This window comes from Pseudorca crassidens, chromosome 2, assembly GCF_039906515.1.
Source record: "Pseudorca crassidens isolate mPseCra1 chromosome 2, mPseCra1.hap1, whole genome shotgun sequence".
Lineage (NCBI taxonomy): Eukaryota > Metazoa > Chordata > Mammalia > Artiodactyla > Delphinidae > Pseudorca > Pseudorca crassidens.
The window spans coordinates 9,516,311-9,542,730 of record NC_090297.1 but is presented as its reverse complement, the minus strand read 5'-3'; the positions used below and the strand labels follow the sequence as shown (position 1 = coordinate 9,542,730).

The window sequence follows — 26,420 nt, the reverse complement described above, 5'->3', positions numbered from 1 at the left end:
CTGTCAAGGCTCCTAAGAATGGAATGAAAACAGCAACAGCACTCAAAGTATTATACTTTATTCCCATTTAGGCCTTAAAAAGTCTCCATGGCAACATCAACGTTCCCATAATTCCTAGCTTCTTCATAAGGTGTGTACAACTATAACAACAACTAAAACACACAGGTGTTCAGTTTGGTTTCCATTTATAAAACTAAGACAGGGACTTCCCTGGTGGCACAGTGGCTAAGAATCCGCCTGCCAATGCAGGGGACACACGTTCAAGCCCTGGTCCGCGAAGATCCCACATGCCGCAGAGCAACTAAGCCCGGGCGCCACAACTACTGAGCCTGTGCTCTAGAGCCTGCGAGCCACAACTACTGAGCCTGTGCTCTAGAGCCTGCGAGCTACAACTACTGAGCCCACATGCCGCAACTACTGAAGCCTGCACGCCTACAGCCCGTGCTCTGCAACAAGAAAAGCCACTGCAATGAGAAGCCTGCCTGCCGCAACGAAGAGTAGCCCCTGTTCACCACAACTAGAGAAAGCCCGTGCGCAGCGATGAAGACCCAACACAGCCAAAAATAAATAAATTAAATAAATAAATTTATAAAAAAAACCAACTAAGACAGTTTATGTGATACATTTCTGCTTACACATGGGACACAAAATTTCCTCCTAGAGAACTTGCCCCTTTTACAGCATATTGTAGAAATTTCATATTACTTAACTAGCTTCTGCAACTGCCCTGAACTCAGCTGACTCTTCCAGTATTTTCTTTAAGCCCACTGCCCAAGAAGCCAGCTCAAACATAATGCTAGATGCTATAGAATTTATTCCTTCATAAAATAAATGTTTTCAGTACCTACTAGGTACTGGAAAAAAAAAAGGCAAACAAAACACATACCAAGGAAAAAAAGACATAGTCAATCAAAAGGAAATCTCAAAACACCAGGTTCCAAAAAAAGAAAGAAAAATGAAATAGCACTATATTCTTAGAAACTCTGCTAACAACTTTTAAAAATACAAAACTCAGTGGATGAATTAATTAATTCATTCAGACAATGAATAAAGCAACTATATTCAAGGCACTGGGCTGAGCACTGGTTATAAAATGATAAAAATGTTTACGGTAAAAATAATAAAAATAATAACAGTTATTGAATTCTTAATACATGCTACACCCTCCACCAAAGGCTCAACATTTAATTCTCATAACAACCTCTTATCAGTTAGGTATTTTCATTCCTTCATTTTTGCAGATGAAGAAACTAAGGCAGGGAAAGCTGGGTAACTTGCCCTGGGTCACGCAGCCAGTGGGTGGCATAGATGGATTTAAACCCAGGCAGCCTGCCTCAGGAGTCCTTGCTCACATCGTGATGGGACATATACAAGGACCCTACCAATAGTCAACAAGTATCAAGAGACCATAAAAAGAGAAGAGACCTTAGGATATGACAACTAGGTGTCCTGGATGTTCCAACGTAATTCCAATTATAAATATTCTGATCTGTTAACTCCCTAATTCACTTGTACTGGTGTTCCTTTAATTTAAGTCTCAAAAATAGCTGAAAGACTGAGCAAATCACAGAAACAAAATCACTGAAACTCTGTATGAAGCAGCCTTTACCTATTCAAGGGGTGGAGCAAAAAAATGTGAGGAAAAAGTAAAGAAAATTATCCTCAGCTGGAGGATCAGATACACTTGATTTCTTCTATTAAAAGTCTTAATGTCAACTTTAAAGTAGACAGCTTCCATGTCAAGGGAGCATACATGCAAATTCACGTTTTAAAAAACAAAAAGCTAACTCTACTTGGAAGAGAGTCTTCTACTAATAAACCTTCAAACACTTAAACATATCACTGACTCCATGGGATTCAAGGTAAACAGCTAAATGATACCATCTCAATTTTTCCTTTTATAACACGACTCTTTACATTGACACTGTCCAAAACAGTAGCCACTAGTCATACAAGATCACTTACACTAACTAAAATGAAATGAGAAATTCAATTTCTTCGTCACGCTCACCAGTTTTTAGCAAGGTACTCTCAAGTGCTCAGCAGCCACGCGTGGCTAGTGCCTCCTGATTGGACAGTACAAAATAGAACATTTCCACCTTCCCAGAGAGTTAAATGGTTTCCCAACATTCAATACTCAACAGTGCTTTGAGATCCTTGGAAATTATATATGAAAGGAAAGATGCGCTGCTAACATTTTAAACCTGAGACACATTTAAATCAAGTTTGTCTTAACCCTTTGGAAAATCTGCGTGTTCCAGGTGGCCACGAGGCATACAGGTACAGCATCCTCCCCGTCCCTCACCACCCCGCCACGTCCAGAAGCTAAGCTAGTTAGGGCCTTCTAATTACCATAACCACCAAGTGCATTTTATTATATTTTTTGCCTCAAATGTGGACACCCCAGTTGTAATCCTACTTCTAACAGACTTCCCCTTTATCTGGACAAGTCACTTAACCTCTCTCTGCTTCAGTTTCAAGTAGAACAATGCTTCTTACCCTCTTAGGGTTTGCAAGTTTTAATGAATGCGTGGGAAATGCTTGGAGGATAAAAAGCATTCTAAGTGTTCCTATTATTCCCATGAAAAACAAGGATTCAAGCCAAACTGATACTCTCCTGACACAGGTGAGTCTGAAATTAAACAGAGCCTCAGACCTCAAAAGGGCAGTGTTCAGGTGGCTCCTCAGATCCCTAGGAGAATAGATCTGTGTTGATATCAATCTAGAATTCAGAGAACAGATACCTGACCCAATGCCAAATGAGAAAATCAGCACTTGCAGCGAAGCCAAAATGTATGGCCGACTTAACCCTCCAAGCCTGAAGTCATCGGCCCATGGTTCCGATTCTCCCACTGCCCCAAATATAACCCACCAATGTTATAGATCAGCCCTGGGCGGTTTCCTTGCTGGATGACTCTCAAAGCTCGGACACCACTACCACCATCCAGTGAGAAGCCCTGACACCAGCCCGGCATGCCTTCAGGATGAATCCCCCTTCCGATTCTCATCGTGCAGCTGTGGAGCAGAAAAGCAAAGATGTATACATTCGTCCATAAGAAAGTCTTATCTACCTGTTCTAATCAGGAAGCACTGCTGTGGCTATCAGCCAAAATTAGAACTCCAATACTGACTCTTCCACATTCTCATGTGATTCCCAAACACAGAAAGGCAATTAATCAGTGGTCAAAACTCTATCTTAGAGGTAGCCACAGTTCAATAATGTGTAAAAATGTACTGACCTCCACAACTAAATGCTTTAGGAGAAAACATTATGATTCTGTGAGCATAAGACAGGAGGAAAATGCTACGGTATCTGAAAAACAAAGATTCAAAGCAAACTGATATTTTCCTGACTCCGAAATACCCTGAACATATGAGAGAAGTATATACAGAAGATGCAGCTAGTGGTACACTCTTTCAAGGGCCTGGTACTATTGTAACAGCAAAGCACCATTTAGTTGGTCAGCGTCCTGTCACGGATCCTGGAAACATAATTCCTGAATGTGTGTTCCAGCTCTACCACTAACAAGCAATGTAACCTTGGGTGGGTAACTCTTTCTGAGCCTCAGTTTCCTCATGTAAAAACGAAACAAGGGGCTTCCCTGGTGGCGCAGTGGTTGAGAGTCCGCCTGCCGATGCAGGGGACACGGGTTTGTGCCTCAGTCCAGGAAGATCCCACATGCTGCGGACCGGCTGGGCCCGTGAGCCATGGCCGCTGGGCCTGTGCTCCGCAACGGGAGAGGCCACAGCAGTGAGAGGCCCACGTACCACACACACAAAAAAAACACACAAAAAAAACCAAAACAAGATTCCCTGTGCTGCCTAATCTACTGAAATGTTGGGAGAATCAAATGAGATAGTCTATGTGGAAATGCTTTGGGGACTGTGAATTCCGTACACAAAACAAACTGTGTTTCAAACGTCAAGTCCTGGATGCTGACCACGTCAAGTGGCTATTTGTGGCCAGCACCCTGGTCAATCCTCTCCAGACTCCAGCAGCAGCCCAGAGTCCAGCCCTCCCTGGTAGATGCATCTGTATCCACTGGCAAGTACTACTCCTTAAGCCCTCCTGTAAGTCTGCAGCACATTTCTACAGATAATGGGGTATGGAGTATTAGCAGTATCAGATACACTTAAGTATTTTTGGATTAAGGCTATAAATCAGAAGACCCCTGTAAAAAGAAGAATGCCAAAACCAAGAACAAACGTGAATTAATGCTCTACATGCAACGAGTGCTTTGAGATCTTGAAATGGCACATTTTATTTCAACAGAAAAAGAGATGGATTTCAAAACCTTACAAAAAAGGACCTGGACTAGATTAATAGGGTGGAGGCTCTACCAAAGGGCCATCCATCTCCCCTCTGAAGTCAGCTCCTCTGCCTGCTCTGAGAGCTTCCAGGGGAGAGAGACCGTGCAGAGAAGAGAACGTGTGGGTCTCTCTCCATCAGCAGAGTTATGAATAGAACTACTTCAATACACGGAAAATAAAACTGGCTTTCATTATAAACCAACCAAATGGTTTATTTTCAATATCGAGTAACACAGAAATTAGATCTGAAAAAATCCCATTAAGTCGTGGTCCTGTTCCCCTGCCAAGTCAGGACTGTTATCTAGAGTATATTTCCACTTACACGGATCTACTAGAGCCTTTGCTAATTTCTCCCTTCCCTGGGAGCTTACTTCCCCTTCCCGTAGATGACTGCACTCACAGGCTTGGCTGCTCTTTGTCAGCGTAGCAGAACAAGAGAGGGCTCAGGCTCCGGGCCAGCTCATGCTCTTCAAACTGGCCTGCAGCATCCATTCTTGCATTGTCCTGTCTGAAGATCAGCGGGAGCCCTTTAGGAAGGAGGGGGAAAGTTTATATCAGTCCCAGCCGGTGTACCCAGGACACATACAAATAATAAAAGGAAAAAAATCACCAAGGGGGAAAATGGTGAAAACTGAATTTATTTGGTGGGCTTGCTCAGTCGTTGTCCAAAAGGCCAGTCTTGACCATGATTAAGCACTTCTTATGGAAACAGGAAAGTAAGTTTAGCAGCTTATACTGCTGAGGTAATCTGTTTGCATTGGCTCCATTTAGTTAGCTGAGCAGATAAATCTGAATTCCCACGACCAACTCCAAAGGCCTACTTGAGCATCCTCTGTACATACCTGTTTTGTTAATCAACCAATACGGAGCCGAAATGAAGATCTTTAAAGATCCTTCTGCTCGACACACGATCCGGATAGTGAGGTTCAGCTGCCGCCGGTTGATGTCATAGAGCCTCATTCTTACCATATAGTTTTGGGTTCCAGATGGAATAAGCAATTCTTTACAGAGTGGAAAATTTTCCAATGACACCCCTAAAGAAGATACAAGCTATTGTCTTTCAGAGTTCTCACTTTAGTTTGTCAAAACAGTCCACAGCCAAACTGAATTGGATTGCTCTGGAAAAATCAATAACCACGTATTCAACAGGCAAAAATCTCATTAGAATGGCCATCTTCCTTTAGCTGGGATGAGAATAAATACGGTCTAGAAGTCACACTAGGGAGTCTGAACTGCATAATAATTCGAAGAATGAAAGTACCCAAAGGTTATCAATAACAGCTCTGGTATTAAGAGTTTACTATACCTCAGGCCTTCAGCTGGGTGCCTGAAACCCAGTAAAGGCAAGTAGAGAGTAAGAGTTAAGGTTTTCTGCAGCCTCCCTGCCTGGCTTCAAATTCCCAGTCTGTCCTCACAGCTGCATGATGTGTGGCAAGCCATTTAACCTCAGTGTCCATCTGCCAAATGGGGATAATAACAGTATCTACTGCTCGGGCTTCTTATTAAAAGTGACGATCCACAGGGAGCATGAGTGTGAAGATGAGGAGTGCTTGGTGTGCATGCAGTGATGAGGGGGGTGGGGGCAGGACATTCCCATTCCATACAGGGACTCAACAAATATTTGTTGAAGAAATAATAAATGTCAGGACAAAGACCTATTTTCTTTAAAACAGACAACCAGAATTGCACTGTTTTCTTTTCTAAATTAAGCTCAAGGATTTACATATTCAAAAATGTAAGCTTATCACTGGGGGACACATTGCTGAAGTTCAGTGAGTTTCAGGATCCTCATCAGTAAAATGGGGAAAACAGTTGTCCCTCTGCCTGAAACATCCATTGTTGTGAAGATCAAATGAGATGATGTTATGGAATCACAAAACTGTGAAAAGGTAAATATCTAAGTCCTTATTATTTCAACATGTCTACAACAGCCTTAAAGAAAACTTACTTCCTGTCCCAAATCCAGAAGTACCTTGTTGCTACATGTGCTACAAATATGATAATGACCCCCCTCCCTTGACTTCATTCATCCCTACAAATGAAATTACTTGATACATTAACTATTCCAAACCTCAATGTCTTTGTCAGTAAAATGGGACAAATAACTATTGCTGTAAGGATTATATAAGATCAAGTATATGAAGGTATTTGACATACTGCCTGAAGTACACAGTACATGCTTACCTAACGTTTTTCCCTTTCGTGAAAAGAGAAGAGACATATGATTTTGCTCATTCTGCAGCTGGTAAAAAGCACCGTTTGAAAAGATGAAATGACTTCCTTTACTCACACATCCAGTGAGCAACATTAAGAAAAAAGGCTGTGTTGGGGCTTCCCTGGTGGCGCAGTGGTTAAGAATCCGCCTGCCAATGCAGGGGACAAGAGTTTGAGCCCTCGACCAAGAGGATCCCACATGCCATGGAGCAACTGGGCCTGTGCACCACAACTGCTGAGCCTGCGCTCTGGAGCCCACAAGCCACAACTACTGAGCTCTCATGCCACAGCTACTGAAGGCTGCGTACCTAGATCCTGTGCTCTGCCGCAGGAAGAGGCCACCGCAATGAGAAGCCCACGCACCGCAATGAGGAGTGGCCCCCGATCGCCATAACTAGAGAAAGCCCGTGTGCACAGCAGCGAAGACCCAACGCAGCCAAAAATATAAATAAATAAATTTATTTAAAAAAAAAAAAAGGCTGTGTTGAGTGCTTGCTCTGTAAATCTTTTAGTTTTGTTCGGGTTTTTTGTTTCGATGATTTTCTACATTAGAAGTTTTGCTTTTCTTTTTTTAACTGCATAAATCCTTTGAGCTGGCTTATTGAGGTATTATATGTGCTACAATTTCTCTAAAACTTTCCCAAATAGTCATAAAATATCCACTGACACGTTCACAGAATTATTACAGATAATTATTTGACTAAATCCTTACCCAGTTCAATGTTTTGGGAGGTATCAGCTGTGTGGAGAGCCACCTCCTTGCCAGGTTTCAGTGTCCCATTAATGGGCATTCCTTTAACATAAAAATCAAGTTCACAAGGTAGCAAGTTGCAGATTACCACTGTCGGCAGGAGATATATGGTATGCCCAGGCTGTCTGAAAATCTGTTTTGCACTGTCAGAAAATATGTTGGAGGGCATGTAATCTGGATAATTCTCTTTCTTTATGGCCACACAAAACCTAGGACGACAAAATGGTGTAAAAGTCATCAGCTTGAATGAAGAGCTTGAATTTTTTTCTCCTTAGCTAAGTATGAGACAGGATTACATTAAAATGGCACAATAATTTAGTAAGATATTTGCAGTTTTCAATCCAAACACATTCACTAAGGCATAACCAAATGACAATAAAACGTACAGATTTTAAATGTTCTGTCTGATGAATTTTGACAATTATAGACACCTCTACAACCATAACCCAAAACCAATTACAGAATATTTCTCTCACTCCAGAAAGTTCCCTCATATCCCTTTCCAATCAATATCCTCTCCCATCATTCAAGCAACCACTTTCTGATTTATCATTATAAATTAGTTGTGGCTGTTCTTGAACTGCATATAAATGGAATGATACAATATGTACAACTCTTTGGGTCTGGGTTTTTTTTTTTGCATAACATTAAGTTTCAACAACATTCAGCCATGCTGTTGTATGCATCAGTATTTCATATGGCAATGTGTGAATATACCATTTTTTAAAAATTCATTATCCTGTTGATAACCAATTGGGTGGTATCTGCAGATCAATTTAGCGAGAATGGAAATCCTAACAATACGTGAGTCTTCCAATCTGTGAACGTGGTTATATCTTTCCACTTAGTTATTAGATTTTCTTTAATATCACTCAGCAACGTTTTGTAATTTTTAGGGTAAAAGACTGGTACATCATTCCTTAGACTGATTCCTGAATAATTAAATTTTTTTTGGTGGTATTGTAAACGGTGTTTTTAAATCACATTTTTCAATTGTTCATGGCTAGAAGATAGCATATAATTATTGATTTCTATAGGTTGATCTTGAACCCTAAAATCTTGATAAATTTATTAGGTCTCATGCTTCTTTTAAAAAAAATTTATCAATTTTCAAATGTTAAGCTAATCTTAACTGGGATAAACCACACTTGCTGGAAGCTATTTGGTAGTATTTTGTCAAGAATTTTTGCATCTCTTCATGGGGGAATACTGGTTTGTAGCTTTCTTTTTTTGATAATAATTGTATCAGTTTTGGTATCAGGGATATGCTGGCCTCATAAAATGAGTCAGAACTATTCCCTCCTCCCCTACTTTCTGAAAGCGTCTGCAAAAAGCTGGTATGATTTTCTCCTTAAACATCTGGTAGAATTCACTAATGAAGTTATATGGTCCTAGAATGTTCTTTGAGTAAAGGTATTTTATTATAAATTAAATTTCTTTAATAGATATTGGGCCATTTGGATTTTTTGTTTCTTCTTTGTATTACTTTTGGTAATCTGTGTTTTTCAAGAAATTTGTCATTCCAGTGTGGAATTTATTTGTATAAAATTGTTCATACCTCTCCTTTTAATCCTTTTAATATCTGCAGGATCTATAATAATTCTCCATTTTTCATTCCTTATACGCTAATTTGTGTCTTCTCGCTTTTCATCATGATTGGTCTTATTAGAGGTTTATCAAGTTTATGAATCCTTTCAAAAAGCCAGTTTTGACATTGTCGATTTTTCCTACTGTTTGTTTTCTACTTCATCGATTTCCATACTTACTTTCTTTCTCTCTTCCTGTTTCTATGTGTTTAATTTATTCTTCTACCTTAAGGTAGAAGTTTACATCAGTGATTTTACATCTTCCTTATTTTCTAATGCGAGCATTAAAAGCTATACATTTCCCTTTAGAACTGCTTTTGCTGCAACTCCTACATTTTAATATGTCCAGTTTTTATTATTATTCACTTTGAAATATTTCCTTTGTGATGTCTTTTTGACCATGGGTTGTTTAGAAATGTATTGTTTAATTTTCAAGTATTTGGGGGTTTTGTAAGCATCTTATTGTTTTGGTTTCCAGTTTAATACTATTATAATGATGAAATACATTGTGTAGGGTTTCAATTCTTTAATATTTATTGATCTTATGGCCCAGTAGATGGTCTCTCCTGATGAATGTTCCACACATACTTGAAATGAATGTGCAATCTGGAATTGTTGGTTACAGTGCTTTATAAATGCCCACTGTGACAAGCTGGTTGACAGCATTGTTCAAATCCGCTTATGTGTTTATTGTTTTTGTTGGTTTGTTTTATAAATTACTGACAGGGAAGTGTTAAAGTCACCGATTTTGTCTGTGTATTTATCTGTTTCTCCCTTTAGTCTCTCAACAACTGGCAAATCTCAATAAAGGGTACAGTGAAATTATTTACAGTCTTCTTCTACTCCTCTGTAAGTTTAACTAAGTGTATGCCTGTTTTTGCTATAAAGGAAACTAAAGCTGATCATCTCTAATCTAAATAGGTTTAAAGTCTAAGTTTAGAAGGATCTAACAATAGCAATCCAGTATTTTTTCTAACATATGAATTTAGTAACATATTACTTGCACTCTTCAGAAGAGGAGACAGGAGTCTAAATGACAATATAATTTTGTCAGAGTCCCCATGAAAAGTCAGCACTAGGTGCATGAACCTTCACCCAAATTCCTTTGAGTCATTTGAAAAACTCCCAACCCCAGGATTTTGCTTCCCAATTTAGGAATGGGAACTGGTCATTGTTTTTTCTTCCCTCCCTACATGTCTTCTCTTTATGCTGATGCAGACACACCAGTTTCTAATCGTATATGTGTGAGTAATGGGTTTGTGATTGTTTCTTCCATAAATATTAGATAAGTAACTGCCACGCTCCCGCCCACGGTTAACCCATGAATTCGTACGAACCTAACACTTAGGGAATAAAAGAACTTAAGGAGTAAGAACTTTAGGGCTTTAAATAAGCACAACTGAATCACTAAGGGTCCTTAGAGAAAGAATGAAGAAAAAATGGTAAAATATACATGTCACTGCTGTGCCACACATACCTGAAGAAACGGCTTTTTTCCGCATCCATAGAGTGGCACTCTCGTTTGCTGCTACTAACCTCTGTAGTCTTCACTACATTGGTCCAGTGAATAGGAGCCTTACAGAAAAACACACCCAGTCCTTTGGGCCGGGCCTGCAGCCGCCAAGAAGTGAGGTGTAAAGGCACGGCAAATGAATCACCTGGCATGATGGCGGGAAGGACCACGGGCTCTGCCACAGAAACACGGGTTAGCAGTTTCAGGAGTGGTTGCCCACCCCAAAGTCCATCTAGGGTAAAAGAAGGACAATGTCAAAACTTACTGTCTGGAGCTGATGGGCTGTCCAGTCTTAGTTCCATTGGCGTCTCAAGTCTGTTCTTCACAATGAGGGCTGATCGGACAGTGATCACTTTCCGAGCACTGCCTTCCATGGTCACTGCAAAGACGACCCGGACAGGTGGGAGTGAAGAGAACTGTGAAAAAGAGAAAAGTAATAAAGAGTTTAGCTGTGCTTTTGAAAAACATACAGAATACAATAATACCGACCAGAATGCCTACATCTAAAGCATCTTATTATTACTATAGCTCTTCAGTGAAATGAGTCATTAAGCCCTAAAACCACTCCACTTTAATAGGAGTGAATACCCTCTTAATACTCACTACAGTAACAGCCAATTCTGAAGAGTTGTTTGTACTAGTACACCTTTCACAGGAAAAATAACTTTTTTTTCTAAATGTCATAAAATTTACTCGATATGCCCATACACTATTTGTTGACATGCCTATAAAAAAACCAACATTTGTATATCAAAGAACTTTAAAAACAAACTTCTTCTTCACAATAATTTTCTAAGTTCTGTTCAGTAATCACTCTTTTTCTGAACACCAAGAAACTCAAGATAATGGAGGGAAATCATTTATTTATGGTCTTGGTTGGATGCAGCCACTACTTTCTTTTTGCATATGTTCATTCACATACTCAAAACACACTCTGTACTGCTACCATGTGCCAGGAATTTAGCAATTTTTTTAAGTATAAAATTCCACATTAGGCATACCAAAGAGAAGGTTTCTAAAGCTATTATTCTGTGTATCCAGAACATACTGATAGTGCTTGTTGATGGGAGAAACAAATGACACGACATCCAGGCTTCCCATACTGCCAGTTGTTTTCATTAAAGCAAACAGTATGTGAAAACCAACCTAATAAACAATCAAATGACAAGCTCCATGTTTTGAACCAAACTTTCTAGAAAGTCCTAATGAAAAGGCAAAGTACAGTCTTCTAGGGTGTTATTAGAGGGACACAATCATCACCAAAGCTTCCAGTGACCCAGCCCAGTAAAGCCCCAGGAGAGCCAAGGCCCAATAACAGTTGTTTTAAATCTTGATCTTGTTGCCTCTATGCTTATCTGAAATTTCACATTTTAAAACTTACTAGCCGCAGGGAAAAGAAATTATAAGCAAAAACCTCAAAAAAGCATTTTAATGTCATCCTGTGGTGATGTTTCAAAAATCAGATGAGGGAAGAAAAAAATCTATTTTTCATTCTTAGTTATTTTCATGACCTTTGGGCCAAAACCTATAAAATATGTATAGCCATACAAAGGTTAATTTATATTTAACTTGGAGAGAAAAGGAGACCTTGGACTAAAACATTTGCCTTTTGTTCTCCTTCCCTGTAATATTTAGTCTCACATACTAAGTTAGGTGAAAACATTGTCTTGCAAGTTCTTGTAAAAGGAAGGAAATATTAATAGAAAAGGAAAAAGGTCCAGTGGTCATCAAGAACTATGTGTGTAAACACAGTGACACAGGAAAATCATACTCACATAAACCTGGGGATGGATAATATTTGTCCTACTGCTTGGGCTACCAATCTAAGAAAGATTCCAAAAGTCAGAGATTCAGTACAGACCTAAGATAACAGGCATCGTTAAATTCAATGACAATATAAGTTGCTTGAAAAGGTGGTTTTATAAATACTCTTAGGTAAAGTATGTTCTACTATGAAAAGAAAACATCTTGGAAAAAATGGGAACAGCAATATTCATTTTACAACCATTCAGGATATACAAAATTTCTCCAGAATGCATCAATAAATAGAAAGGTATCTCCGGGGGGAATTAGTCCTTTTATTACTGACATGAACTTAGGCAGAAAGTTACTTTGAAAGGAAGTTTCTTTTTCTAAGAAACTTGGGCACAAGAGAAGAACAATGAAAAGAACAGTGTCCTCCAAGAATATATTTCATGAAGCAGCAAGCATGAGGAAGGCTACAATATCTCTGCAAATCTGTGCTTTCCTATTTATCACTGGCTACTCAAAACTGAGCACAGTTACCCCATGAGTATCTGGCAAGAGCACCCGTGGTGGTCATATCAGCTAGGATGTCAGCCTCTGCCTGCACATTCTAGTCAGGGATGCCACATTCCCCAAGGCTGGCCCTCCAACCCCTAGAACTATAGGCTGGGGTAAAATCAGGGCAAGGGTGTGTGAGAGGATGCATGATCAGAAAATAAACAACAGTGGACATCTATCTTTATGCCGGAGAGGAGAATTTGGAGACACGGAGCTAGAAAGATCAAGGAGCAGCATTATAAAAGCGTAAAGAAGACAGTGTATAAAGGAAGCATAACAACATGTGAAATAAAGCCAATATATGTTTGGCAAACTCGCAAATTGCCGGTTGGCCCGGGTGAGTATAAAATGGATCTACACAGGTTGGATAATATGTGTTCATGCCAATCTTAGATCTTGTTTCTCTACTAAAGCTAACCATTGGCTGGCTTATCTACATAGTGATTACCAATGCCTATGACTGACCCAAATAATCTTGGGTATTCCTCCTGGGCTAGGAAAAATGAAGAACAAGAAAATGTCACAAGAGCAAGGCTACTACAGGCCTGTCTGACGGCCTGGCTTTAAGGGGGTGTGGCTAGGCCACAATCCTGCCACTGAACACGCTTTCCACAGCCGCGCACCGTAGAGGAAGAGGAATTCTTATCTGGCGCAGCGTATCGGAAAAAGGTCCCGACTTTGTCCACTGACACTGGGCTCACTTGCTCCCAGCCATTCACTCTCACTTGCAGTTGATGGATCCGGAGGTCATGGGTGTGTCTGTCAGGCAGAACACAGAAAAAGACATTAAGCACAATCCTATCCAGGGAAGAGAAGTAGAAGCAGAGCCTGAAATCGGATTTACTATATAATGACATAAAAACCCAGTTGTCTAAATAAACCTTTCGGTGATTACCTAATGCAAGGGAAATCAAGAGGATATTTTAACTGAGTCTCACACTTAAAACAAAGCTGCAAGATCTATAAAGCCTGAGCAAGAGTGGCATCTGCCCTCCCTTTATACAAACCACGTGAATCCTGTGAACTAGCTCAGGTCTGTCCCCCACCGACCCCTACCTCAAACTTTATGAAATGACATCAGCTACAAGTGGTTCAGTGGGGTAGCAGAAATGCTGTGCTAGCAATTTAATCACACAACCATACTCTTGGAAATGCCTAAAATGACATTTTCTCCTTGGTTCTTTTGTGGAATCTCCTGCTTCTCTCAGAACCACACTCAGTCGTTGGGCTTTGGTCCTACAAGACTACAGACACGGTAACGAGAGACGGAGCCCGCAGAGTTTCCAGACTGAAGTGCGCAGCTGAAACTGCAGTAGAAGGCAGTGGGCAGGACAGGAGGAACAGGAGGAAACTGCACATTTAATTCTATTTTTAGATTTTGCCTAATTCAAGCCAGAAGCCTGAAATAGGGAAGTGGATTTGAGGCTGACAGGAAGGAAAGTGGGGAGGAAGGCAGGGTGTGGGGGACAGAATGCCAAAGGGGAAAACACCAGAGAAGGCATTCATTTCGATGAATTCAAGCAGGCAGGTGGGACTTGAAATGGGTTACAAAACATAGAAACTAAAACAGAAATGACAAAAAGGCCAAACCCCTTCTGATACAACAGAAGCAGTGCTTATTAAGAACTACAGTGAACAGTTCTATAATTTAGCTTCTCCAGGAACCTTGTAGAACAGAAAAATGCTCACCACTCATCCCTGGAAATTCTAATGTGGCTTCCAGGTACATGTGCCCAGCACAGTCATTTTTTTTTTTAACTATTTTTTTTGCTGAAAATCACTGGAGGCCCTCAAGTTCAGAACTCGTGCCGCTAGGGAGTAATGTGCGCCGGTGCAGAGCTATACAGAAGGAAGAAGTGTTTGAGGAGCAGGTTTGCACACAAAGAATTAAAGCACCATGAACGCATGTGACCACAGAAGGCTGAAGCCAATCTCTGAAATGTGAGATAATGAGGCTCAAACACTAAAATCTTAACCTACTCGTTATCCACTGGACAGCCCTTCCACTTAAAAATGCGTGCATATAAAAGAACATTCTCCTACATATTTTATGATCTCTCAGTAACTAGACACAACGTTCTTTCACATTTATTCTCGTCCTCTGGCTGGCGATTTTGAGTGCATCAGTGAGCAGTCTCCCTACGTGAGTTATTCTCTCCTCCTTAGAATCAGAGTATCTTATCATTATTGGCTCTGCTTCCTGAAACCATCTGCCTGCTAAAAGTGTTGTGGCATATGTGTATCTTAAAATTGAAATCAACATGCTCTGATAACCTTTTAATAATACCATGTCACCACTCCATCATGCAATGAACCGGAGGGTTATGATCTGTCTAGGCTTCAACCGAATTAGTTACATGGAACACACCAGTTATCACCTCACATGTCAAATAAAGGGATGATTAATGGAAAGAAGTGTATTTCCAAGATGGTCATTATATTTTTTAAAAGGAAACACTGATTTCCTAAATACCTTTTAAAAATAAAACATTAAAGTCATTAACAAAGGAAAGTGAAAAGGCAAAACACTAGAGACAATTATTTTTTTCTTTTTTTTGAGGCAAAGAGTAAACCATGCTTTACCTGTGCCTTAGCTTTCCTCTTGCTTCAAATTCAAAGGGAATCTCTTCACCCGTGAGGACTTCCCGCCATTCGCTAACATTGTGAGCATCGTCAAGAAATGTTCCATTCCCTTCTGGAACCACCCCTGGACTCCCGCTGTGAGACAGTGCAGCCCTGGAACGAAATCAGACAATACCAGCTAGTCCCCCTTTCTCTCCACCTCCCTCTCACACAGCTCAGGGCTGGAAGCAGAAACCCTCCCAGAACACAACTCACAGACATAACGCTGCATAACCTGGCTGTAAAAGAGGACCTAAAAGGTCAGTAACTCAAGTTATCTTCATGATCGATCAAAACTTCATGACCGAAACTTTAGAAACAGCTAAAAGCTATCACTGCATAGTCACCTGCCACCAGCAGCAGAGTCTGGTACACCAAGGGTGATGTAAACTAGTCATGACTTTTAACAGTAGTATTTAAGTGACCATCTAGAATTTAACAGACCTGAATTGTTTTTGAAAAACAAAGATGTCTCCTCTAGAGCATTCTCATACTTGGTGGAGGTGGGAGAAATATGGTCTCAAATCAGCTGATTCTGTTACTCATTTCATACACTTTATTACCCAAACTGGAAAGATCAGCCTGCATTTGGCAAGTTGAGCCAAGGTCTAAGCAGGCAGAAAGTTGTAAGAGAACGTTCTCACTTGGCTTAGGTAGACTCTCATTTGTTCTCCTAACTCCATCCAGTTCCATCTGGACTCCAGTGCGTTTTAGGTTTGGAAGATAATTCCGGGTGGGGGGGAGGGGATATGAGAGGTGTTTTCAAGCCCTTGTGGAAGAAAAATGGGCAAAACATTTGGCTTAATAACCATATACAGCTTGTTTTATAAGGGGGAGTAGAATGGGGGCCGAGGAGAAAGGGTGGAATGACTTTTGTTTCACATCCTTAATTTGCTCAACTTTTACTTTAAAAACAAATGGATACCAGGATCAAGATCACAATTTGGATACTTCAGACTCAAGACCTGCTTCTCTGACTACAGACTCTACACAGAACCAGAACCTCCAACGTAGACCTCAGCAAGACAGCAAGCTATTGATTCAAATACAATCAATCCCAAGAGCCTCAGGGAGGCCCCACCTTACTCTGCTGGGCTGGTACACAGAGCCTTTGGTGGCAGAGATGGCTCTAGGTGACAGATTCAGTGTTCCTTACCTGGTGGGCGTGGTAGTCAGGGTGGCAAACCACAAAGTGCAGCCCGTGTGATTCCTCAGAGCAAAAGGGACGAATGGCTGCCGGCGTTTTGGGGCCTTCATCTCTGCTGTGAGCAAACAGAAGGCCGTCAGCATGTGCCCTGGCCCGTGTAGCAGACACCCTCCCCATACCTGGAGACAGTGCCCAAAATTGTCTCTGTGCAAAGGAGCTGAAGGTGGAGAGGAAAAAAAGGAACCGCCACAGGTGTGTTGACAGGCCAAGTGGGATGTCTCCATGTATTCTGCCGCCTGCTACGAGATGACTCGGTCCCCCCGACAACTGACTGTGATGTGTCACGACTCTCACCCCACAATTCTCCCACAACTCTTATGGGCCTTATCTCAGAAAAGGGCATGAGACCTAATACGGCTGGCATCAGGAAAGAAAGAGAAATGGATCCCCACTACTCCCAAGAAATACAGTCTAAATGGACAACCTAAATTGTGGCAAGATCGATCATGTGTACTTGTATCACTTTGTCCAAAACACTGGTACTTTAAGGAAGCCTCCTTTTATATAAGAGTTACACCTGAGTCATATTATGCATATTATAACAAAATGAAAGCATTCTTTCCTATTCTCTTATATGAATAGTTGTGGGTTTTCCTCCCTGGAAGATCAAAAATATACTACCCCAAAGCTATTTAAATAAAATTTTGAGCTCATTTTTTTTTACACAGGTAACACCACCATCTGCTATCAGGCGGGGACTACGGAGACTACAAGAGGAGCGCAAAATATGATTTCCTTCACAAAACAGCTTCTCACCAGGGAAACTGGAAAGAAACACTGATCAATACAAGACTGTAAGTAATCAAATTCTAGGGAGACTGTGACCTGACTCTAAACACTGCAAGCAGTCAGAGGGGAGGCTGAGGAAGGCGATCCGGTGCCCGGGCTGCCCGGGGGGCTGCCCGGGGACCCGCCCGCCGCAGAGGCCCCCGGCTCCTTCCAGGGTCTGCATTTCCTCTACTGGCCACACAAAGAAAGAGGGAGTGGCAGCAGGAACCACAAAGGAAGCAGCAACCCAGTGCCGGGAGCCTCCTGGCTGATGTGCTCAACAACACCACATGCCCCACCAACAGAAAAGGGCGAGGCCCAGTCTTACTGTGTGTCTGGCTTTAAAGCACAAAGACAGCCCGAGAAACACCGGGACCCAAATGGTCTGCAGCTGTGGAGAAAATGACATCTAGAGGTGACTGCAATCTCCAACTGAGAACACTATAGCAAAATTCAATTCGTCTTCCAGGACCGCATGTTTCCTGCCAGTGAAATGAAGAAGGCAAATTGCACCAGGGCCTGCCTCTCCCACTTCTCGAGAACAGCACAGGGCAATATCATAAGTCAGCGTCATGTCTTTTAAAAAGTAATGACATTCTTGTTTTCCCTTTGTAGCTTCTAAAGTTTTCAGAAGTTAGTGCTCTGAACACTACACAACAAGCCACTTCAGGTTAAGGCGAGTTCTGTTTTGGTAAGAACAACAGCTCAGGGGTGTCTAAGTAAATGAGTGGTCTCCAGCGTGTTCCCACAATTCTGTGGTTAGCTTTTAGAGACACCCCAGATACATATAAAGATAATTTCTGCCTAGAATATGCCCATTTCTCACCCCAATGGCCTCACTTAGTTTCCAAGGTTTGCTTTAAAAAAAAAAAATTAGTGTTCATCAAGTTGAACATTAAGGAGTAGCTGTGAGGCTGCGGACAAGAGCAGAGGGGGAGTAAAAAATTTAAGAGCTGTCAGCAGGGTAAACAGTGCTCACTGTGGCACCTTGAAAGGCACTTCCCTCTCCCTAAGCGAGAGCTGCTCTGCTTTATTACAGGAGATAAAGGGCCCAGGAGGAAAAGAAGCCAGATGTGCTTTCATATCCCACTGTGAGCCAGACTCAAAGTTTCCATTTGCAAATTAGATTTAAAAAGAACAGGTGGCACACGGCTTTGATCACATCGTAACACAGAATAAAGTGCTAGGAATCCATAGAAAGATATTCACGAGTGTATTGCTTTGGAATTAAGTAGCCCGGGTAGCACACAGCTAAGGTCCCCAAGCTTCTTGTGTGGATTACACATACCAGCAGAGACCTCAGCAACCTGCCTCTCTGAGGATAAAAATACACGGAGTGCTCACAAATCCAAACTCAACACCAGAGGACAGATCTGACATCTTCCACACTAGGGTCCAAATCAACTGTGTACTTGCCTTGGACACAGCACCAGAGAACAAAATCCCCAAGTCTGGACTTCCCTGGTGGCGCAGTGGTTAAGAATCCACCTGCCAACGCAGGGGACGTGGGTTCGAGCCCTGGTCCGGGAAGATCCCACATGCCACGGAGCAACTAAGCCCGTGTGCCACGACTGCTGAGTCTGCGAACCACAACTACTGAGCCCGCATGCCACAACTACTGAAGCCCCTGCGCCTAGAGCCCATGCTCTGCAACAAGAGAAGCCACCGCAGTGAGAAGCCCGCGCACTGCAACGAAGAGTAGCCCCTGCTCGCCGCAACTAGAGAAAAGCCCACACACAACAACAAAGACCCAATACAGTCAAAAATAAATTAATTAATAATTTTAGAAAAAACTTTAAAAAAAAAAGAACTCCCCAAGTCCACCAAAGAGAACAGTATTCCCTGGTGGCCTCAGAAAACCTCCTCTAGCGACCAGACCTAATTGGTTCATAGGCTGAAAGAACCCCAAGCTCCTCATGTCCAAGTTCAGCTTAAATGGCTCCACCTGAGGAAATGTCTGCCCCTGCGGATTTGCTCCCCAGGGCAATGTGGCCATTATAAACAGTGCGGGTTCTTACGCTATGTAAGCAGCTCAGCCTATCAGAAAGGACCTGGCTTGTAAATCATGAGAAATAGATTAAAGTCCCAGGTCTGCTACTAGCCAGTCATGTGAATGGAGGCAAGTTACTTAGTTTCTCTGAGCTCCTGTCCCCGTGCTAAAAAGGAATGATGCTTCGCTTAGCCTGAAAGATGAAATAACAGATACAGAAAAGCTGAGAAGTATAAATCCATGGATCCTGGGCCTCGTGAGCCCTCCCCACGAACACCCATCCTGGTAAAACTTTCAGGAAAAAACCATAATACTACCCCCACACATTAATATCCTTGTTCTGAACTCCTAGTAGAGGAAGCTCAAAAGGCCCTTTTTACAAAATAGACTATGACCCAGGATCTGGTGGTGTTAGCCAAGCATAAGCATAAATCATTCAAATTAAACTGCACTCCTTCAAACAAATGAAGAACTGAACATCTTGGGATTCTAATTCCTTGATGTTTATGATGTTTTCCTCTCGTATTTACTTACCAGTCAAGGAACCTTAAAGGATCAGAGATACAAACAAAGAACATTCTCTTTTCTACCTCCTAAGAAGCTCAATTCATTTCTAAAGAAAAGATTTGTGTCTAAGCAATTATTTACCAGAAATTTTTTTTCTTAGCTCTATTCCTGATCTTTATAGCTCCTATTCCACGAGCCCCTTGCATTACCATAAGAATAACATTCACTGAGTATTCTATAAATAAAGACTGGTAGCACTGCTTGATGGAGGATGGTTTTCTTCCATTCATTTGCTTTTCAGTGTGAGACATCACCTCTAACTGACACTGGATGCTTCTGCATCATTCACTGTGAAGTTGATTCCATTTCCACTAAGGGTTAAAGCAGATGGAAGAGACAGAATAAGAATCAGCACATCACTTCCTTCTGATATAAGACGCCACTTTGTCCATTAGTTGGAAATGATCTCTCCTGTTACTAAAGCAAAGTATTCACAACTGGGTATACCCCCATTCAGGTCCCATATTCACGGAAAATCGATGTACAAGGCAGTTCTTAAAACAGGAAAATAAAGCAAGCCCTCGCTTGGCTGTACTGTACCTCTAGCATAGATCTGGTGCTCTAGGTTAGTCAGACTGGCTGTACTCCTAGTTCTAAGGTAGACAAGGGGGAGGCCTGGTAGACAGGAGAGACAACGTTAGAGCATAAGAATCAATATAGTGAAAAAGAAGACATCTCCAGAACATAAGCACAAATAGAGAACATTACAAAAATAGCAAGCATCATGCACTTACAGGCTCATTCCTTTAGTGACTACTGAGAGCTACGGAGGTACTTGACAAGGTGAGCAAGACAGTTTTTATGCTGGCTTTTAATGTGGAGGCTGTGCTAACAGAGCATGCTCCTTTTTTTTCTCAATCGGGGAAAGAAAATGTACTCACAGTCACTTGAACAGAATGACAAGCCTTTTGAGGATTTTTAATTTAAAGCATGTATGTTCTCACATGGCATAGAAAAGTTACCAAGAGCAATCAGTACAGATTTTAGTGGGAGTCGCTCCATTCCAATTGGAAAAGGCAGTAGCAGTAGAATGCTAATCCCCCACGGGTCTCAAAAATTCAAGGGAAAGAATCAGTCTGTGTTCCAAGTTTCAACAATCTCTTCTGAGAAGTTATCTCATGGTATTATTTATATTATACATTAAACATGGAAGCTTTTAGAATTTTTTTTTTTTTTGTTATTTCCACAAAATGTCCTTGAATACAAAACTAATGAACTAATAATTAAGGTGCCATACCACCCAGGTGTACTTGCAGAATCTCAGCCCTTCCTGAACAAAGCCAATAATTATGTCAAAAATGAGGCCATTATTTTCTTTCCCCTGCTAAAGGAACAGTAAGAAATCAGCAGCTCCCTTAGGCTGAATTTCATATTAAGAACCTCTAAGTCAAGGGCTCATTTTGAAGCTGACCTGAATAAAATACACAAATTTGGGGGGAATGTGACTAAATATTCTTAAATAAGAGCTGAAGGTTTGTGATCAGTTCAACAAGATTCAAACCTCCTGACTTTCAAAACGAATGCCCAACAATTATTTTAGTAGGCCTAGTAAGAGAATACAATCCCATCTGCTATTCTACCATCCAAGAATTCTTAATAAGTAAAGAGGTTTGGAAATTTAGGTATGTTCGTGTATGCCTAATAAAAAAGATACGTTACACCTTTATAAGCCTAAGTAACCATAAAGATGTGTAAGTAAATAAAAATCCAGATTTAATTTAGCAGGCATTTAACATAAATAAGGTAGCTTATTAACTATAAAAAAAAAGGAGGAGATGTTAAAATAAAGAGGGAGGGGAGCGGTGGGAGAGGGACAAAAGAAAACTCCTTCATCAGAATCCTGAAGATTCGGCCTTCCTAGTGTTTGCACTGAGTCTGGATTTAAGATCCCTCTGCATGAATAATGTTTTTAGAAACACATTCTCTAGGACACATTACATATTACAAAGATTATTCAGAGTCTTCTGGGTAGACTACGTTACATTCTCTTGACACACAAATTGGGAAGGTTAGAGGAGGAGCCAGAATTGAAGCTGATGATATCTGAAAAGCCCTGGCTCCTAAGCAATGGCCTTGAGACTCAGAAGCAACAGCCTGGGAATACAGAGAGCAAGCAGAGCTGACGTGTCCTTGTCCCTCCTCCGAGAAGTACAAGGCAGATAGAAAGTCCATTTATACACCCTGAGGAGAGACGAACCAAATACTTCGTACACTAAGAAAATCCATCTTCCCATGACACGTTTGCAGACCAGATGGAACAGTTAAGTATTCATGAACTATGTGAAGTCCAGCCAAAACTCCCCAAAGAAACCACACTGAAAGAACTGGGGCTGAGTTGAATTTGGATGACAATGGCTTGTGGAACAACTAAGGACCACGCAGTTGGCCATCACAATCTCCCCAGCTCTGAGGAAATCAGAGCTCCATGGCGAAGCATTAAATAAGGAAAGAAAACATCGTTAACAGAGAACACACTGACTCCTCTTTCTTCAAGAGGCTGGGTATTTAATTCTCTTCTACTTTATAATACAGGGCCCCCCTTTAAACACTTGCTTCCACGTGGGAGCCGGCCCTCCCTCTCTTCAAGAATATATCCAACCTCTCTGTCTCTAGATTTACAAAACTGAAAAGATGTTCTTAAAGTCCAATCAATTAAAATGTTCTGAAGAGTAAAACACAACCTGACCAATGGCCACTCCTGATGCATCTCCAGGTGCCCCAGTTCACGTGCCACATGACCAGAACTTAGGAATTGCATACTGCAGGTCCTTCCTCTCCCACAATGGTGAAACTAGAGCTCACATTAAGAGTTCAGCGTTTTGTGCCAGAAAAAATGTCCCTTCCAAAGACTAAAACAGAACTACAGAAGACAGAATTTCCTGTAGGTTTTTCCATAGAAAATGATGGTTCTATTTGAATTTCTCAATTAAACATGGCTCTGTAGATCAAAGGTGATTTAGTCAAACATTTGTAGAGAAAAATCTTACTTTGTCCAAAGCATGGAGGATCCACTGAAGAGCCCATCCAGTCTTCCGATGTGGTTGAATCTATTTCCTTGTCCTGTTTACAGTAATCTGCCATCCACGATTCCTTGGTACTTATATATTGGTCTAGAAAAAAGTCCCCAAAGATAATTAAGAACAGAAGTAGAAAGGATTGGGTGTTCAAGTCAGATGACTTCAATTCAGCAAAACAAGCTTTTATCGAATGTCTGACTAAACGCTAGGCACCACACTAGATTCTGAGAAAGCTGGTCCCCTGAAGAACCTCATACTCCACTGGAAGAAATTAACATTAACAAAACAGTCACCATCACAAAACTATATCACAATGTGAAAGGAGCTAAAACAAAGATACAAATAAAATGCTATGGGAGCACAGAACAGGGGAAGATTTATTCTGCTCTGGCAGAAGCACATGGCAATCTTCAGAGAGGTAAGGACCTTTGTTCGGGGTCTTGAAGAATAGGTAGGGTTACCAATAGGATTAGGGATACAGGGACATTCCAGACAGAGAGAACAGCATATGCAGACTTCAAGACATGAAAGTACATGGCACATTTAGGGAACACTGAATACTCTGGTGTGACTTGGTACAACATACTGGGGTATAGAGACATAGCAAAGAAGTCTAGAAAAGAGAACAACTTGCTTTGTGAAGAGCATGACATGCCATGCTAAGGGGCAGGGTTTGGAGACAGAAAGACCAGTAGGAGGCTATTTAAAAAACCACCAAACTCAGGAGGCTGAAATCCAGCTGACAACTGTCCAGGAGTGGTTTTACTTTTTTGAGAGGAGAATCATAACGGGAAGAGCAAAATAATTACACACCACACTTGGATAAAGACCTTTTATACTAATTAAAGCACTACACTTTTTATTTATTTTTTAAATTAATTTTTATTGGAGTATAGTTGCTTTACAATGTTGTGTTAGTTTCTTCTGTACAGGAAAGTGAATCAGCTATACATATACACACATCTCCTCTTTTTTGGGATTTCCTTCCCACTCAGCCATAAAAAGGAATGAAATTGGGTCATTCATAGAGTACTACACTTTTTAAAACAAGAATGATTAGTTTCTGTTTTTCAGCTCCAATATTCAGCTACAGAAATGATATTTATTTAAACACTAAGAGGTCACCGCAATGTTTCTGGGTTTCAGCAGTTTTAGGAATAAGGAATTAAAGGTTAAAAAAAGAACAGTTTTACCACTGACAAGAATGCTTTTTGGAAGATATTTTTAATTAGATACTCATCAGAAATATCAATAGAACTCTTGTGAGGTTAGCTCTCGTTTACTATAGCTTTTCAAAGAAGAGTCCCAAACTTTATCTAAACTTCCAGATGAACAGATTATATAAGAAATAACATGGGGACCAAAATAATATGGAAGAATCATGAGATCAATTTACTATTACGTTGGTGGAATTAATGAAATAACAGTGGTTTTAAAATCTGGGGATCAATAAACTTACAGTCCCATTTCACTAAACATTCTCTCCATCCTAGTCGGACATGGAATAAGCCAATGAATATTCTATGAGCCTCAACCCAACACATACACTGAAGAAAGCTCATAGATTTTCAATGTAGTATGCCCTCCCTATCTGCGGGGTTTTCAGCGGATACAGAGGGCCAACTGCATTCATTGTACTAGGCCATTTTATTACAAGGGACTTGAGCATCCACAGATTTGGGTGGGGGGTGGGTGAGGGGTATGGGGTGTGGTACTGGAACCAATCCCTTTGGATACTGAGGCACAACTGTAGTATGTGTTATCTATCACTCAGAGGTAACTACCGTGTTACAAAAAATCAGATCCTGTAGATCAGTAACTCAAAGAGTCGAGTGCAGTTTTCATAGTGTAAGTAGGCACTACCTGACTGTATGATGATGTTACTCTTCTTTTGATATAAAGGCAAGTATAGAGACAAGATTCTGACACACTACATCAAATCCAGGAATGTACATTTCAGTGTTGTCAAAGAAACTTTCAGAACACACACCATTAGCTTGGCAACCCTTTAACTCAGTGATTTTCAGAGTTAGGTCAACATGCTACTTGATGGGAAACAGCACAAGCAACCTACCCTGCTACAGACAATCAAAATTATACCTTTTAAGAATTATTCTGTGAATAGTCTGAGAGAAACGAATCTAAACTCACTTCTAGGACATTTAATAAGTCCCAGTGACAAAGCATCATGGGGAGAAAGTTTGTCATGGACATGAATGTTTCCCATGTAGTCTAAGCTCTTGCTTGATCTCTGAGAGGATTAATATGGGATGCCACCTTCAGAGCTATGGGTTGAGAAGCATTATGAGGCCAGGTTAGGGTTTACCAGGAAAGCAGCCGTGATAAGTAAACTGTCTGGTATGGGCCCAAGTATTTGCTAAACCAGGAATAACAGTCTTCCAGACAAGGGACTTACGCACAGAAAGGTAACAATGTTCTAAAGACAGCTTTCCACTCACCAATTAGTACAGAGGTGATATTGATATCCAAACGGTGTTTGGCCTTGACTTCCAGCTTCAGCCGAGGAGGATGGAGACGACTAGCTGCCTGTTGTTGCCAGGATACAGAGCACGGCCAGGGCTCAATAAATGGCTCCCAGCCTAAAAGAACACAGGAAATAAGACATCTGCTCAGCAGATATCAAGAGTTTACAGGGGAACACCATTCACAAATGCTCAGCAAGGACATACTATAGCTAATAGCTTTCTATTTCCAACTTGATTTCACAATGGAGACACCATCTTTAGCTGCAGGTCACCTTACAAATGTCTGTGCTGTCTCAAGGACATGAGTACAAGAGCATACATGCACCCCAACCATGGTCTCCCAGAGGTGGGAGGAAGGAAGGCAGGGGGTATGTGCCCTCTTCTATTTAAGAGCAGGCAGGACCTGTTTTTGACATATTAAAGTAGAAAAAAAGTGTCTCAGACTCAGGTTGGAAAAATAGTGTCAGCGGCTGAAGTAACTACTAAATTTGATTACCCTGCTTACATCAAGAACCCATTGGCTGAATAAATAGGTATACTTGAAATTCATTAACTTAAATTTTTCCAAATTTTTATTTTAAAATGTGTCATATGTACAAAAGTTATATATAAACAACATATATGTATGGTTTAAAGAATAAGATTACTGCAAACACTCACGTACTCACTATTCAGCTTAACAGAAAATTATATGTGCCTCTGAAGGCCCTGAGTACCACTCCCCACCAAACCTCTTCTACCCGACTCCAAGTAACCACTAGCTTGAATTTTTAATCATTTCTTTGCTCTTTATACTTTTACCACCTATGTATACATTTCTTAAGAATACATAGTTTGTCCTGTTAGGGATCTTCACATAAACAGAATCCAACAGTGTGTATTCTTTTTTCTTTTTTTTTTTCCATTTATTTATTTATTTGGCTGCATCAGGTCCTAGTTGCAGCATGCGGGATCTTTGTTGCGTTGCCCCACAGCATGTGGGATCTTAGTTCCCCGACTAGGGATCGAACCCGCATCCCCTGCATTGGAAGGGGGATTCTTAACCACTGGACCACCAGGGAAGTCCCCGTGTGTATTCTTCTGC

At 41.0% G+C, this 26,420-nt stretch overlaps 1 protein-coding gene across 4 annotated transcripts in view; it reads right to left on the bottom strand.

Annotated features, from left to right (window-relative positions):
* Nucleotides 1-26,420, bottom strand: part of VPS13D (vacuolar protein sorting 13 homolog D) — a 242,401-nt gene that overhangs the window by 130,866 nt on the left and 85,115 nt on the right. Inside the window, exons 38-50 of one of the 4 annotated variants that reach the window (XM_067720898.1) lie at nucleotides 25,310-25,450; nucleotides 22,821-22,943; nucleotides 20,374-20,448; nucleotides 16,458-16,563; nucleotides 15,263-15,415; nucleotides 13,303-13,438; nucleotides 12,151-12,198; nucleotides 10,641-10,791; nucleotides 10,340-10,550; nucleotides 7,238-7,485; nucleotides 5,154-5,345; nucleotides 4,712-4,838; nucleotides 2,873-3,015 (exon numbers count right to left, since the gene is read on the bottom strand). In XM_067720898.1, coding sequence (XP_067576999.1) covers nucleotides 2,873-3,015; nucleotides 4,712-4,838; nucleotides 5,154-5,345; nucleotides 7,238-7,485; nucleotides 10,340-10,550; nucleotides 10,641-10,791; nucleotides 12,151-12,198; nucleotides 13,303-13,438; nucleotides 15,263-15,415; nucleotides 16,458-16,563; nucleotides 20,374-20,448; nucleotides 22,821-22,943; nucleotides 25,310-25,450 — 1,854 coding nt within the window. The remainder of the gene's footprint in view (nucleotides 1-2,872; nucleotides 3,016-4,711; nucleotides 4,839-5,153; nucleotides 5,346-7,237; nucleotides 7,486-10,339; nucleotides 10,551-10,640; nucleotides 10,792-12,150; nucleotides 12,199-13,302; nucleotides 13,439-15,262; nucleotides 15,416-16,457; nucleotides 16,564-20,373; nucleotides 20,449-22,820; nucleotides 22,944-25,309; nucleotides 25,451-26,420) is intronic. The other 3 variants (XM_067720908.1, XM_067720916.1, XM_067720925.1) reach the window with 3 other exon arrangements.